Source organism: Malaclemys terrapin, chromosome 4, assembly GCF_027887155.1.
Source record: "Malaclemys terrapin pileata isolate rMalTer1 chromosome 4, rMalTer1.hap1, whole genome shotgun sequence".
NCBI classification, from domain to species: Eukaryota; Metazoa; Chordata; order Testudines; family Emydidae; genus Malaclemys; species Malaclemys terrapin.
The window spans coordinates 131,368,927-131,385,728 of NC_071508.1; the positions used below are offsets into that span (position 1 = coordinate 131,368,927).

The window sequence follows — 16,802 nt, forward strand, 5'->3', positions numbered from 1 at the left end:
TAGGGTCTCTGATGGTAGAAGCATTGAGCTCTATACCTTGATGGGGTCAATTGGTGATGTAACTTCCTCTTAAGGGAAGGTGTGTATACACCCAGTGATCGAAGGGTAGTCCTAGAATCCTTCGGGATGTATAGGGACTCATCTGTGCAGCAATTCCTCTGATGATTTCGAATCTCCGGAGGTTCCAGCGGCGGTACTGCCGGTGCCATTGGAGAGGTGTAAGTTGTGTATGGAGAGGAGGGGATGGGATAATAGGCTCTGCCCTGTAGGCAGGTCTCTCAGTGGAGATATAAGCTTCCTGAAAACAGAGGTTCCCAATGAAGGAGGGGATTCTGGATCCAGGCAGGCAAAAATGTCCTGTGGTGTGGCCATGGATCCATATCTCCCAGGTGTAAGGAGGACCAGAGGCGGATTTACAATGAAACACACAGTACCCTGCCATGAGGCCCCCCCAACTACAGGGGGCCCCAGGGCCAGGCAGCCCAGCACCCTTTGTGGGGGGAACTGCTGCGGGGGCAGAAGTTGTGGTGGAGAGTAGGGAGGGAGCAGTTTAAGAGCCATGCTGGAGGCGCAGCATGTGTTGCAATCTCCCACCTAGTGAGCCGGGCTCATGCTGCCTCCTGGGGCTCCTGCTGCTGGCTGGCGCTGGCAGCCAGGTGAGGTAGGCAGGTGAGGAGCCGGCTGGGGGCGTGCTGTAGGTGCGCTCCCCTGATGGGGCATTTGTCCATGCCTGTCCTGCTGCCCTGCTCCTCTGGACACTGGACAACGCAGGTGCAGTCCCTAGCATGCACTGCTGCAGGCGGACCCTGGAAAAAGGCCAGGGGGTCTCAGCTCTCACATGCTGCTGCCGCCACAGGTCCCTTTGGCAGCGAAGAGGAGCAGCGGTGGGGCAGAGAAGCGTACACCAGCCAACCAGCCAGATAAGGTAACCCAGCACCCGCGAGGTCAAAGCTAAGGACACTAAAGCTTTCAACCTGGACCATGCAGCTGTGAGGAGACCTGAAGAGGTGGTTGGTTCACCCCACTCTTTATCACCGTGGTCGAAGGCACAAGGCAAGCGGGGACACATGGGCGGACCAACAGATACTACTTTCAAATTCTCTGACTCCGGGCACATGGTGCACACGTGTAACCCACAGTGGAAAACAGGGACCATCACGCAAGGAAGAAGGGAACCACCAGCAGACCAGGTCAGCAGGCCTAAAGAGAAAAAACCCTGCAACACCGCACCTAGCCACAAGGTGGCATAGCAGTTGGCGAGTCATTACAAAACTCCCATGAAAACGTGTCAGGCAGGCTGCAAATTCTAGTCTCCCGCCCTTGATTATGGCCAGAATGACCAAGATGGCATCTCACTTGCGTGTTTTTCAAAAGCCTGCTACTTGCCTTAGGCAAACGTTCAGAAAAGGCCACCAAGCAGCAACTCCGCTCTCCCCGCCCCTCCCCCCGCTGCAGCGTCTGAGGAAAGGCTTTGTGACGCAGTCGCTAGACAAACGGCTGGGCGAGGCAGCCCGGAGCTTCTAGTCATTTCTCTCGCCTGCCTGCCTGCCTGCCTGCCGCGGGACCGGCCTTGCCCCCAGTAAACTTCAGCTCCCAGGATGCACTTGTGAAGGCCGGTTCTGTCCCGGTGCATTGTGGATCTTATAGTTTTCCCGTTTGACGTTGCGATGCGCGAGCTAGGCGGTAGGAACTACATTCCCCAGCCGGCATGTGGTCCGCGCCGTCGCGGATCTGCCTGCCCAAGGCAAAGCGGCATTGGTCGCCTTGTTGGTCGCCTTTCTCGTCAGGTTTGTGACTTCAGTGAATGACAGCTCCCAGGATGCTCTAGGTCGCAGAGTCGCCCCCTTCACCCCGTTCAAATGTGCATGCTGGGATTTGTAGTCATTCTCTTCGGCTCTGTGGTGCGCATCCGGGCTGTGGGGACTACACTTCCCAGGCCGCCCCGCGGCGGGGGGCGGGGGAGGGCGGTGGTTACAAGGCGGTGCGGTGGGTGCGGCTGGCTCAGTAGTACTAGGCGGTGGCTCAGGAGTAGATTGTGGGCTGTGTCTGGCTGTCTCAGGATGTCTGATGGGGGTCCCGGCGGAGGTCCCGGCGGGGGCGGCGAGGAGGGCGGCCTGGAGGTGCCCGGCTCGGCCGTGCAGAATGTGGCCGATGTCTCGGTGCTGCAGAAGCTTTTGCGGAAATTAGTGCCGCTGCTGCTGGAGGACGGCGGGGAGGTCCCGGCCGCGCTGGAGGCGGCGCTGGAGGAGAAGGGGGCCCTGGAGCAGATGCGCAAGTTCCTCTCCGACCCGCAGGTGCACACGGTGCTGGTGGAGCGATCCACGCTCAAGGGTGAGAGCCGGGCCGGGCGCCGAGCCGCTGCGGGGGGAGAGGGGGTGGGGTTGGGTTGGGGGACGCCTCCTTCTGCTGCAGATGGTAGCCGCCAAGATGGCGGCAGCTGCCTCTTTGTTCGCCGCGGTGACTGTTCTTCCCCCGCTCCCTGTGACAGGCCTGGGCGTGCCTGTGACCTCCCCGCATACACACACGCGGTGAGGGGCGGGTCTGTGGCTCCTGCCATATATATACACACAGTTTAGGTGGGTCTGTGATCCCCCTGTATCTCCACCCCGTCCCCTAGGGGAGATGCTGATCCCACATGCAGTGTGGTGTCCCCTGTAACACGTTATTACAATAGGAAGAGGGGAGACAGCCCCATCAACAGCCCCTGATTCCCCCCCAAGGGTGGAACTGGCTCCCCCTGCATTGGAATAGAGAGAAGACGAGATGCTGAAACCCACCCAGCAACACACCTGTCCATTCCCACAGGGAGGGAATGTACCATAACCTTGGTCCTGAAAGCTAATCCAAAACCTATACAGAGGGGTACTAACATGTCTGTGCTGTGGGAAGATAAAATTGCCCGAAATTGGTACTTCAGTTATAAATTATGGGTATCAAGAAATCAACATGTGTGGACACTGCCTTGTCTGAACTGTGGCTGAAATCAAAGTCAGGATGATAAAAACATCCCCATGAGCTATATATGTATTGTTTTGTCAAGTTTCTGTCTTGGCTTTGCAGCACTGAAGTGCTTGGAAGCCTTTAACTTGGACCTCCTTCACAACAAACAGCATCTGACTTTATTGCAGTGTTGGGCTACATGTCCCCCCAAAGCTCTTTATAAAGTAATATGTAGATGCTGGCTCAAAGGTCTTATGTAAGTAAATACAGCAGCTGTTGTGCCTTCACGTAGACTTCCCTGTTGGTACCTGATTTGAAAAGATAAGGGGGTGATGTTAGGATTTTTCCTTGGTCAATTTGAGAAGTATCAAAGGATCATTAATTTCTGTGTGGCTAGTTCACAGATCCAGGCAAAAGGAGTCTGCCTCAAATTTCATCTGAAGGACTGCGCCTGCCACAGTGTTGCAAAGTACTGCAGTGCAGTATAAACAGTGGGTATGAGACAGTGCTGTTGAAGGACTTGGGTGTGTGACGTTATGGCCTAGAGCAGTGGTTGTCAAACTTTTGTACTGGTGACCCCTTTCACATAGCAAGCCTCAGAGTGTGACCCCCCCCCCCATATAAATTAAAAATATTTTTAATATATTTAACACCATTTATAAATGCTGGAGGCAAAGGTTTGATCTTTTGGGATCTGCAAAGGACTGTTGTTCCCTCAGGGTATGTCTATACTGTAATTAGACATGTGCATGTGGCCTACTTAGACATTTGGGCTCCAGCCTCCGAGGTGGGAGGGTCCCAGAGCTCAGTCTGCCCAAGCCAGTCTCTGCACCTCAGTTAAACAGCCCCTCCACTCAGGCACAGGGGGCTTGGGTCATTTTTAATTGTAGTGTAGACATACCCTCGGATGCTTTTTTTTGTATAGAGGAACCAGACAAAGGTGCACCTCTATATGGGGAGAGCAGTTTTGCTACAATTCTAAATCTTGTTTTAAGTAAGTCATCAAAAAGGGATCTGTTCTACGCTAATAGCCTAAACAGTAACGTTTAAAATACCACATTCTAGAAATGGTTCTGTTAATATTTTTCAAACTGATCTATGTTACTTTTATGGACACTCTTGGTCAGCTTCAGCCACTAAAAATTAATATCCTGACCACTCATATGTTGAATTTTTAAAAGATTAAAAACCTTCTGAAAAAGTGTGCTGGAAATATAGTACTGATTTAGCTCACTAGAGCTGTGCTTCCTGTCAGCAGCACCTGGCGTAATAGAACTTATTTCTGAAAATATGCTGCTGAATTATCAGTGCTTTTACACAACTAATACAGTAGGAAGGAGGTTAAATACCTTTAAATGCAGTGGGTAGAGTTCTACGAAGCTTTGTTACAAAGCTAAAATGTTTAGTGTTGCCTTTTCTACCATGACTTGAAAATGTAAAGCACCAGGTGCTGACTACTATCAACTGTCAGAACAAGAGCCAGACTTCAGATCCCGAAGATTCACCAGTTAATCTTATCAAACATAAATTGTATGCTGTTAAATGGTGCTCCAGGGCACCTACCACAATGGGCTATATTACTAGTCCATGGGTTTTAGGTGTTACAGTAATACAAAATAAAACGCTGGTAGTTCATCTTTTGGAGGCATTGGGAGAACAGGAGAGTAATGCTCCTGTTCTTTTTGTCACTTGGGTGTGTCTTCCTCAGATGGCGATTGCTTTGTGCTGCATTGCAGTGGTTTCAGTGCCAGCATGCACAGCGATTACATCACCTTGTGACTCGCTAGCTAAGTTGGGGAAACAGTCATTTTCTCTCTCTCCTCTTTTCCTTAATATAATTTGAAGTATTTGAAAAATAGGATGGTAAGTTATGAAAAGGAATTAAACTGACAATCTTGTGGCATGTTCTTGCAGGTCTTTAAGCATACAGAGATAACAAAACGTTGTGTATTTTTAAAAAGCCATAGCTCAGTCTTTGTATTGTGAGGGAACTCTGCAAATCTCTCTCTTGAAATCAGCATGTAAGGAGTTGGCTTGTAATATGCTTTCACTACAGATATTCATACAGGAGGCAGCCTAGAAAAAGGGGGAGCAGTAGTGATCCTGAAGTAACTAATCTCTTGTAATAAAGCCATAAATTCCTCTGTTTTGAGGAGTCATGCGTTTCTAGGTTCTAAGTCATGGTTAGTACAAAGGAAAATATATTTTGATCTATCCAATTCTGCTGACACTTGAAATTATTTGATTTGATTTCAAATCTAGATGATACATGGGGACAAATGAGCTCCTGCACGAGTAGGTGTGAGGTAGATGTGGTGGAGAGGGATGGGTTAATAGGCTTTTAAGTGTATGTTAGAGGTTTTTAATATATCAAATTCTGTTTGCAGAGGATGTGGGTGATGAAGGAGAAGAGGAAAAAGAAATCATAGCCTATAGCATTAATACTGACATTCATTATGGGCTAAAGTCAAACAGGTGAGTGCAGTCTTACTGAAATCTTATATGAATGCTTTAGGACTAGGAAAAGCTAGTCCTATAATCTTAGGCTAACACACATATAGTAGTAAGTAGAGCTTATATAGTGCTTTTCATGTTCAAATTGCTCTACGAACATTTAGCTTCACAAAAGCGCGCACGTTCGTTATCTCTCTCTCTAATATGCTTGCATGTTTGTGTCGTCATTGTCTAGCCCTAGCATGCATTTGTCTCTGTGAAGCTAAAATATATTAGAAGAAATCTTACACCAGAAAATGGTGTGCCTTCAATTACCACGATTATAGACTTGATTGCTTTCTGTCAGTCTAAAATGGATGAATATAAAAACCTAATACATTCAGCTACTAGTAAAAGTTTTGCTCTCACTTTTAAAAGTGTACCCAGTAAAGCACATTAGCATGTTAGGTCTGAAATACACCTCCTATTCTTGTGTTATACTAGAGCTACTGTAATTTACTGTATTCTGGAATTAAATGTCTTATGGTTAACTAACTTTTTTCTTTGCTCCACAGTTTGGCGTTCATTAAGCGTACACCAGTGATCGATGCTGACAAACCAGTGTCCTCCCAACTGAGAGTGGTTACTCTTAGTGAAGATTCTCCTTACGAAACATTACATTCTTTCATTAGCAATGCTGTTGCTCCCTTTTTTAAGTCCTATATCAGAGAGTCTGGCAAAGCAGACAGGTAATTCTGTTAAATACAAATAATAGTTTTTCAGTACTAATGAAAAATGGATCAAAAAGAATGTGGGGCTGAGGCAAATAAACACTTCATTTTGCTGTTAAAATTAACTTAAAGCTGTTGGATGTAATTCAAGTTATATGGACATAAATGCATGCATTTTATGTATGCCTGTTGGTCTAGCTTTTCATTTGGTAATGTTTTTTTTCCCCCCTAGGGATGGTGATAAAATGGCTCCATCAGTTGAGAAAAAAATTGCAGAACTTGAAATGGGACTGCTGCACTTGCAGCAGAATATTGAAATTCCAGAGATCAGTTTGCCAATTCATCCAATTATTACTAATGTTGCCAAGCAATGTTATGAGCATGGAGAAAAGCCAAAGGTTACTGACTTTGGTGAAAAGGTTGAGGACCCAACTTTTCTCAACCAGTTACAGTCTGGAGTTAACCGATGGATTAGAGAAATACAGAAGGTAAAATTGCAGAACCAAATGTCAGACTACGTGGTAGAAACTCCTGTGTCATTCTTTAAGGGTGTGAAAACCTCCTCTTTTGCTGTTGGCCTCTTAACTGTATTGTAAAATCTTACTCTAAACTTAGGGCCAGATTCTCAGCCAGTGTAAAGTTGAGAAGCTGGCTCATGTTCTTTGCCTTTAAGTAAATTGTTACTAATAAAATGCTGGCTAATTTTGCATCTTTCCATTCAGGTAGTAAAAACTGACTGAAATTTAAAAAAAGTTTAAAGGGACTGGTGCAGAAGGCTGGTACTGAGTAGAGCAGATCTGGGAAAATGTTTGTTGTTACTAGTATGTATAAAAGTTCTACCCCACGGTGGCTCCCATGCTTTGTGTTAGTGAGGGTGGCAGCTTACTTTGCATTGCCATAGTGTTACTCAACTCTGCTCCAAGTAAAGTTCTGAACCCATTGTAAAAGACTTACAGTATCCTGAATGAGCTTCACTGAATTCAGTGAAACCTTATTGAAGTAGTTTTAACATCTTTGGAGTTCATCATATTAAAAATGCAAAGGTACTATTGTTTAGCAGGAAATCTCACAAGTACTAAGCAGCCAAGATTAATACAATGGATCTCCAAAGACCCCCTTAATCTTAAAACTACACATTGTTTCAGAAGGGTTTCCCCTAGGAGGGGAGAGGTAATGTAATATAATTCCTCTGGTTATCAACACTTTGAAGCCACATCCCTGTCCCCAGATATAGTTCAAACCGGATTCTCGAGAGACTAGCAAAGAGAAGACCTTTGGATGAATAGCATGAGTTCAGACTGATCCAGGTATCTTCCTGATCCAGGTAGCGGATAGGACCTTGGGTCTATGGAGGGCCCCAGTCCTTAGGGAAGGACTTGCTTACTGAGTCCCCACGTGGCTGTGTGCTGGTTCTGAGAGAAGCTGTGATGAGCTGATAACCAGAAGGACTCCCCTATGTTGTGTGGGGGTTGAGGGACTGCTTCTGACAGTTTGTGTTAGGGTTTAGGTTCCTCATAAGCTTTTTAGCCCTTTATTTTTAAATGGTTTCTCTAGGGATTTTTGCTTTAAGAATAAAAAGAACTAAGGTGCCACAAGTACTCCTCATTCTTTTTGCTGATAGACTGTCATAAACATACAGTTAAGGGTTAATTCCTCTTTTACTTGTAAAGGGTTAAGAAGCTAACATAACCTAGCTGACACCTGACCAGAAGGACCAATAAGGGGATAAGATAGTTTAAAATCTGGAAGGGGGGGAAGTTTGTTTTTTGTGTCTGTGCAGTGTGGGCTTTTGCTGGAAACAGAGAAAGAAGGAACCATCCAACTCCTATAGGGTAGTGAGTATTTAGAGAAGGAATGTGTTAGATTACATCCATTTTCTTGTTTGTGGATTCTTTTGCAAATAAGAAGGAAGATAAATTTGGGTTCTTTGTGTTACTTTAAAGTTTTGCCCAGAGGGAAACCCTCTGTTTTAAATTGATTGTCTGAGATTATCTTTCATTCTGATCTTACAGAGGTACTCCTTTCACCTTTTTCTTTAATTAAAATTCTTCTTTTAAGAACCGGATTGATTTTTCATTGTTTTAAGATCCAAGGGTTTTGGATCTGTGTTCACCAGGACTAACTGGTGAGGGGGATTCCCAAGCCTACCCAGGAAAAGGGGTGTAGGAGTTTGGGGGAGGAATCATTTTCAAGTCTGCCCAGAAAAGGTGGTTAGGGACTTGGAACTCTGCCTTCCCCCAAATATCTCCCAAGTGGCTCTCTCTAAATATCTGGTTAACGTTTGGTAATGGCAGTGTACTGTTAACCTAAGGTGGTAAAAATAAGCTTAGGGGGTCTTTCATGCAGGTCTCCACATCTGTACCCTAAAGTTCAGAGTGGGGAGGGAACCTTGACATGGTGGCAGCTCGGTGGGATCATTTTGAACCAGTAAGATTTCCCTCCCCCCCCCCCCCCCCTCTTTAGCTGCTTGGAAAAGCAGAGCTGAGAGGGGAGACAGATCTTCTCTCTTTGCCTGAAGGCAGAGGTGTTAAGTTTTTTTTTTTTTTTAACAAAGGTCTTTGTTAGAGAAAGGTTTCAAGCTGTGAGCAACTAGCAAATTAACATTCTGCAAAAGAATTCACAAATAGTTTTTTGTTTTTCTTATTCTGGGGGGAGGGGGAGCTGACAGAAAGGGATGCACAGAAAAAACTGGACTTGACCAGGTTTGAGGCTGAAGAAAAAGCAAAAGAACACGATACAGATGGCCAGGGAAGAGGCTGCCCACAAAAGAGCTTTGGAAATAGAAGCAGCCAAAATGCAAACAGAAAAACCCAAAATGGAGGCAGAGGCAGCTGCCCACGAAAGAACTATGGAGGCCCAGAAGGAGACCCAGAACCATGAACTGGAGTTAGCAAGGGTTCAGCAGAATACACCAAATAATCCTAACAATCCTCCACCAAAAATTAACGGATGGGAGCGACTATGTCCACAGTATGATGAATCCAGTGATATTGCTGAATATCACCTCACCTTTGAGAGACTCTGCACGCTCCATGCAATTCCAGACGAGCACAAGATGACCACATTGGTAGCAAAATTGACTGGAAGAGCTCTGGATGTATTCAACAAGATGCCTATTGTGGAGGCTTCTAACTATGGTAAATTTAAGGATTTGGTTTTGAAACCATTTCAAGTTACCCCTGACACAGAGTAAAATTTAGAGCCCTTCAGAGAGGGCCTGGACAAAGAAATGTGGCTTATGTAAACCAGATGAAGGATCTGTTAGAGAAATGGGTTGACGGCAGGGGTGTAACTAGCTTTAAAGGACTGTTGGGTTTGATGACTCAAAAACAATTCCTGAACATGACCAAGGATAATATTAAACAGTGGTTATGGGATAAGAAAATAGCCTCAGCCGAAAGTCTTGCTGCTTACACTGATCAATACAAGCAGTCCCAGGCCGCCAGAGAGGCGGCGAAAATTGACACAAAACAGGTGGAAGGAGCAGAGAGGAACAACCCTGGTCTTAGTCTGAACAAAGATCAGAAGGGACACCCTCAAACCACACCCTACCACTGGGGGCAGCCCAAGGCCCCACCTACATCCCAAGGAAAACAGTCCCATCACACCAGTCTCCAGCACCCCACCTCGCCCCGGTGACCCCTTAGCGGGGCAATGTTTTAAATGTAATGAGCTGGGGCCTTCAGCACAGGGTCAGACATGAGTGTTGCCGTAAGCTGGTTGAAGGTCAGCTGCCCCAAGAACCCCAACCGATTACAGTTCATTACATCACAATCACACCAAAGGTCCCCAGGCCCAGATGCCTCCCAGAGCGAAGGGAAACGGTGAGTGTGGGCGGGAAGATGGTTATTGTGTGGAGGGACACTGGAGCACAAGTGTCAGCTATCCACCAATCCTTAGTGGATCCCAAATTCATCAACCCAGAGGTCCCAGTGACAATTCAACTCTTCATGTCAAACTCTTTAAACTTGCCTACAGCCAAGCTGCCTGTCCAGTACAAGGGCTGGTTAGGAAGGTGGACTTTTGCAGTCTATAATAATTATCCCATCCCCATGTTGCTGGGGGAAGACTTGGCCAACCATGTGAAGCTAGCCAAGAGGGTGGGAATGGTCATCCACAGCCAGGCTAATCAAGCTTTCACATCTATCCCTGTTCCTGAGCCTTCCATCAGGGCCCTATCTGTGTTACCAGAGACCCAGACAGAGGTGGTGGAACCAGATTCCCTGCCAACGAGTGCAACAGCTGTAGCGGATCCAGTCCCGGAACTGGCGAAGCAACCAGCACCAGAACCGTTGTCAGCACTGAGTCCAGTGCTTGCAAACCCGTCTACAACTCCAATGCCAGAGGGCACCAGCGAGCCGACACTGGCAGAAGCAGCAGATAACCCTACCCAAGAGGCTCAGCCAGAGCCTGAAATACCACATAGTGCACCAGTGGGGAGCGGTTCACAGTCAACGGAAACTGTCCCATCACCTGCATCGCTTCCAGAGGGACCAAGTCCACAATCCAAGGAGAACTGATGTCTCCAACTAGGGTGACCAGATGTCCCGATTTTATAGGGACAGTCCCGATATTTGCGGCTTTTTCTTATATAGGCTCCTATTACCCCCCCCCCCACACACACACACACCCTCTGTCCCGATTTTTCACACTTGCTGTCTGGTCATCCTATCGCCAACATCAAGGGAACAGTTCCAAGTCGAGCAGGAAGCAGATGACAGCCTCCAGAAAGCTTGGGCGGTGGCATGGAGCACCCCACTGCCTCTTAGCTCTTCCAACTGATCCTGGTTTGTTGTAGAACAAGGACTTTTATACAAAGAGACTTTCTGGTGGACACCAGGAAGACTGGCATCCTCAAAGACAGTTGGTAGTTCCAACTAAGTACCGGGTAAAGCTCTTGAGCTTAGCCCATGATCATTCTAGTGGCCATTCTAGGGTGAACAGAACCAAAGACCGTTTGGGGAAGTCCTTCCACTGGGAGGGAATGGGCAAGGACGTTTCTAATTATGTCTGGTCTTGTGAGGTGTGCCAACGAGTGGGAAAACCCCAAGACCAGGTCAAAGCACCTCTCCAGCCACTCCCCATAATTGAGGTTCCCTTTCAGCAAGTAGCTGTGGATATTCTGGGTCCTTTTCCAAAAAAGACACCAAGAGGAAAACAGTACATACTAACTTTCATGGATTTTGCCACCTGATGGCTGGAAGCAGTACCTTTAAGCAACACCAGGGCTAAAAGTGTATGCCAGGCATTAGCAGACATTTTTGCCAGGGTAGGTTGGCCCTCTGACATCCTTACAGATTCGGAACTAATTTCCTGGCAGGGACCATGAAAAACCTGTGTGAAGCTCATGGGGTGAATCACTTGTTGCCATCCCTTCCCACCATCAAACCAATGGCCTGGTGGAGAGGTTTAATGGAACTTTGGGGGCCATGATGCGTAAATTAGTAAATGAGCACTCCAATGATTGGGACTTAGTATTGCAGCAGTTGCTTTTCGCCTACAGGGCTGTACCACATCCCAGTTTAGGGTTTTCACCATTTGAACTTGTGTATGGCCGCGAGGTTAAGGGGCCATTACAGTTGGTGAAGCAGCAGTGGGAGGGGTTTACGCCTTCTCCAGGAACTAACCTTCTAGATTCGTAAGCAACCTACAAAGCACCCTCCGAAACTCTTTAGCCCTTGCTAAAGAGAACTTAAAGGATGCTCAGAAAGAGCAAAAGGCCTGGGGTATGATAAACATTTCAGAGAGCGGTCCTTCAGAGTAGGAGACCAAGTCATGGTCTTAAAGGCGCTCCAAGCCCATAAAATGGAAGCGTCCTGGGAAGGACCATTCACGGTCCAAGAGTGCCTGGGAGCTGTTAACTATCTCATAGCATCCCCCACCTCAAAATTAAAGCCTAAATTCTCTAAAGCCCTTCTATTCCAGAGAATTAAGGGTTTTCCAGTTTACAGCCCAGGGAACAGATGACGCTGAGTGGCCTGAAGGTGTCTACTACGAAGGGAAAAGTGACGGTGGCGTGGAAGAGGTGAACCTCTCCACAACCCTTGGACATATGCAGCGACAGCAGATCAAGGAGCTGTGCACTAGCTTCACGCCAGTGTTCTCAACCACCGCAGGACGGACCGAACGGGCATACCACTCTGTTGACACAGGTAATGTTTGCCCAATTAGAACCACACCGTACCAGGTGTCTCCTCAAGCCAAAACTACTATAGAATGGGAGACCCAGGACATGCTACAGATGGGGATAATCTGCCCTTTTGACAGTGCATGGGCATCTCCAGTGGTTCTAATTCCCAAACCAGATGGGGAATACACACTTTTGCGTGGACTATCATAAGCTAAATGCTGTAATTCGTCCCAACAACTATCCAATGCCATGCACAGATGAGCTATTGGAGAAACTGGGCATGTCCCAGTTTATCTCTATCTTAGACTTAACCAAGGGGTACTGGCAAGTACCGCTAGATGAACCCGCCAAGGAAAGGTCAGCCTTCATCACCCATGCAGGGGCGAATGAATTTAATGTGCTTCCTTTCGGGCTGCGAAATGCACTTGCCAGAAACTTGTAGATGGTCTCCTAGCGGGATTGGGAGAATCTGCAGTTGCCTACCTCGATGTGGCCATTTTTTCTGATTCATGGGCAGAACACCTGGAGCACCTGAAAAAAGTTCTCGAGCGCGTAAGGCAGGCAGGACTAACTGTTAAGTCTAAAAAGTGTCAAATAGGCCTAAACAGAGTGACTTACCTTGGACATCAGGTGGGTCAAGGAACGATCAACGCCCTACCAGCCAAAGTGGATGCTATCCAAAAGTGGCCTGTCCCAAAGTCAAAGAAACGGGTCCAATCCTTCTTAGGCTTGGCCGGATATTACAGGCGATTTGTACCACACTACAGCCACATCGCCGCCCCACTGACAGACCTAACCAAAAAGGAACAGCCAAATGCAGTGCAGTGGACTGATGAGCGTCAGGCCTTTAACCAGCTTATGGCGACACTCATGTCTGACCCTGTGCTGAAGGCCCCAGACTTTGACAAACCATTCCTAGTAACCACAGATATGTCAGAGCATGGTGTGGGGGCAGTTTTAGTGCAGGAAGGACCGGATCAAGAATTCCATCCTGTCGTGTTTCTCAGCAAGAAACTGTTTAAGAGGGAAAACCACTGGTCAGTCACCGAAAGGGAATGTTACGCCATTGTGTACGCGCTGGAAAAGCTACGCCCATACGTTTGGGACGGCGTTTCCAACTACAAACCGACCATGTTGTGCTGAAGTGGCTTCACACCGTCAAGGACAATAACAAAAAACTTCTTCGGTGGAGTTTAGCTTTCCAAGATTTTCATTTTGAAATACAACACATTTCCGGAGCTTCTAACCAAGTGACTGATGCACTCTCCCGTGAAAGTTTCCCAGAATCAACTGGTTAAAATCGTCCTTGAAATGTGAAAAATATTGTTAGTTTTTACATAATCAGTAGTGTATGTAAAGGTGCATGTGTCTTATTAATTCTGTTTTCTCCTAAAGTTCTAGGAAGAAATCACAGCCAGCGTGGTCTAGCACTGTCTATGATTTGGGGTGTGTGTCATAAACATGCAGTTAAGAGTGAATTCCTCTTTTACCTGTAAAGGGTTAAGAAGCTCACATAACCTAGCTGACACCTGACTAGAAGGACCAATAAGGGGATAAGATACTTTAAAATTGGGAAGGGGGGGGGGGGAGTCTTTTGTCTGTGCTGTGTGGGCTTTTGACGGAAACAGAGAAAGAAGGAACCATCCAACTCCTATAGGGTAGTGAGTATTTAGAGAAGGAATGTGTTAGATTACTTCTATTTTCTTGTTTGTGGATTCTTTTGCAAATAAGAAGGAAGATAAATTTGGGTTCTTTGTGTCACTTTAAAGGTTTGCCCAGAGGGAAACCCTCTGTTTTTTTTTTTTTAAATTGATTGTGAGATTATCTTTCATTCTAATCTTACGGAGGTACTCCTTTCACCTTTTTTCTTTAGTTAAAATTCTTCTTTTAAGAACCTGATTGATTTTTCATTGTTTTAAGATCCAAAGGTTTTGGATCTGTGTTCACCAGGACTAACTGGTGAGGAGGATTCTCAAGCCAACCCAGGAAAAGGGGTGTAGAGGCTTAGGGGTGGAATCCTTCTCAAGTCTGCCCAGAAAAGGGGGTTAGCGGCTTGGGAGATATTTGGGGGAAGGCAGAGTTCCAAGTGGCTCCCCCTAAATATTTGGTTAACACTTGGTGGTGGCAGCGTACTGTTAACCTAAGCTGGTAAAAATAAGCTTAGGTGGTCTTTCATGCAGGTCCCCACATCTGTACCCTAAAGTTTAGAATGGGGAGGGAATCTTGACACAGACTAACACAGTTACCACTCTGAAACTTGCTTTAAGAATGAAATTGGCTTGCTTAGACCTGCGTGGTACTATGTGTTGATGATCACTCTGTTATCAGTCTGTGAAGAGAAAGCAAGCAGGTACCCTTGGCAACCTGTCTGTGCTGGGAAATAAACAGTGAAGACTGGGAACTAGGCAGCCTGGGACTACCTGAGTTAAAAGGGAGAGATGTGGATCTCCAAACAAGAGAGGCAACAGCAGGGGACCTAACGCTTGGCAGTAAGTGCCCTTGCTGGCCCAGTGAGGGGGAAGTACAGATGCAGATGCCCTGAACTGACATACATAATAAATGTACTTAAGCATGAATTAATCAGTTTTATGCCCAACCCAGCCGCTCTGTAGGCCTCCTCCGGGGTACTTAGTAAGGCCTTGACTTTCCAGCAAGGCCCCTTGTGGCGTCCCCTCCTTTCTAGGAAAAGCAGTAGGGCTTCCAGCATCTCTACTCTTCCCTCTCACAGGAGAAGGAGCGTCTGTGCCATGCTGTGTTTCGCATCTCCTCCCCTTCTGTTACAGGAGTAATGATGCACCACTCTTCCTCCAAAGGAGCCACTGACTCCCTTGCCTGAGTTGGTTCTCTTCTCTGGGCATAATATCTGTCTGCCAAGGAGGAGTGGGGCTTTTTCAAGTTGTGGTGAAGATAAATTTTGAACAGAATACTGTACAGTGACACTTAGTTAATTTGAAATATCTGGGTCAAGTCTTGAATTTTGAGTGCTAGAAATAATTTATGGATGGATGCTATAATTGAGACAAACCTAAGCAAAGCTGACTGCTCTATCTTTAATGTATTGCAAACTTATACCTAAGATTTCATAGGATGCATACATACCACTTGCTGCAACACACACAGGCATAATCTAAATAAGGATGAAATACTGGCTTTTTACTTTCTCATGACCAAATTCTCACTGTTCCTGAGGGGGTACACTGAGGCAAAGGATGAGGCCACAGCTTCCTTCTTTCTTTTTATTGCCAGCTCCTGCAGTCATTGGTTTCTGGGGCTGATTTAGTACACCCAGCAGGTTCCCCAAGGAGCATGGCTTATGTTGGGGCTTTGGTCAGTGCCTTTCTGCATAACTCATGGTGACTTAAACCAAATGAAGATAGGGTACCAACTATACTTGTTTTTTAAAGCAACCACAACTCCTATGTCTAAATGAGTTCAGTCTAACCCAAGTATACACAGGATCACTTCCACTTGGCAGCGGCAATAACAGCTTTGTACCTTCTCCGTTTGCCTAAAAAAATACATTTCCTCACCTGTGGAAAAACCCTTTAATTTGGCTCTTCTTTTATCCTAGGAACATTTTGTAACTTACACTTTTTGTGTACAGCTGCTGCATGCAACATCCACTATTTCAGTTGTTGGTGAATGGCTTGTAGTGGGCTAGTGTAGACTAGATCTTTCCATTTTGGCATGTTGAACTATGTAGTTGTGTGGAGGCAGTTAATTGTTTTAGTTAGGTTTGCACTTCTATTAATAAACAGTTATACAAAAAAAAGCATATCACTCTCTTCAACATTTCATTTATGCCTTTAAGGTGACCAAACTGGATCGAGATCCTGCGTCAGGCACGGCTTTACAGGAAATTAGTTTCTGGCTGAACTTGGAACGTGCTCTGTACCGCATTCAGGAGAAGCGTGAAAGCCCAGAAGTCCTCCTGACGCTAGATATCTTGAAACATGGCAAACGTTTTCATGCTACTGTCAGCTTTGACACGGACACAGGTAAGAAATTGCAATGTGCTGTAGATTAATGAGCAGTTTCTGTAGAAATTTAGCTCTTGTGATATAGTTACACTAGTTAAATGTCAACATTGCAATCAAAAAGCTTCACCTTGTATGAAGTGAAAAATATGGCCTTTCAACTGGCCAGATGGAATTGACACAGTGAAGTCAATTAAATTTAACTCTCTTGTATTGTCTTTAGGTCTAAAACAGGCACTGGAAACTGTAAATGACTATAATCCACTGATGAAAGACTTTCCTTTGAATGACTTGTTGTCTGCTACTGAACTGGACAAAATAAGACAGGCACTTGTGGCAATATTCACCCATCTGAGAAAAATCAGAAATACAAAGTACCCCATTCAAAGGGCACTGCGTCTAGTGGAAGCCATTTCAAGAGACCTGAGTTCTCAGCTACTTAAAGTATTGGGAACCAGAAAACTGATGCATGTTGCCTATGAAGAGTTTGAAAAGGTACGTGTAGGGCGGGGTGGCCAACCTGAGCCTGGGAAGGAGCCAGAATTTACCAATGTACATTGCCAAAGAGCCACAGTAATATGTCAGCAGCCC

At 46.1% G+C, this 16,802-nt stretch overlaps 1 protein-coding gene across 1 annotated transcript in view; it reads left to right on the plus strand.

The window, feature by feature from the left end:
- Positions 1-2,002: 2,002 nt before the first annotated feature.
- Positions 2,003-16,802, plus strand: part of LOC128836282 (cytoplasmic dynein 1 heavy chain 1) — a 76,311-nt gene continuing 61,511 nt past the window's right edge. Inside the window, exons 1-6 of the mRNA XM_054026394.1 lie at positions 2,003-2,331; positions 5,328-5,415; positions 5,949-6,122; positions 6,337-6,592; positions 16,046-16,232; positions 16,435-16,706. Of these exons, the coding sequence (XP_053882369.1) occupies positions 2,061-2,331; positions 5,328-5,415; positions 5,949-6,122; positions 6,337-6,592; positions 16,046-16,232; positions 16,435-16,706 (1,248 nt within the window). The 5' untranslated portion in view covers positions 2,003-2,060. The remainder of the gene's footprint in view (positions 2,332-5,327; positions 5,416-5,948; positions 6,123-6,336; positions 6,593-16,045; positions 16,233-16,434; positions 16,707-16,802) is intronic.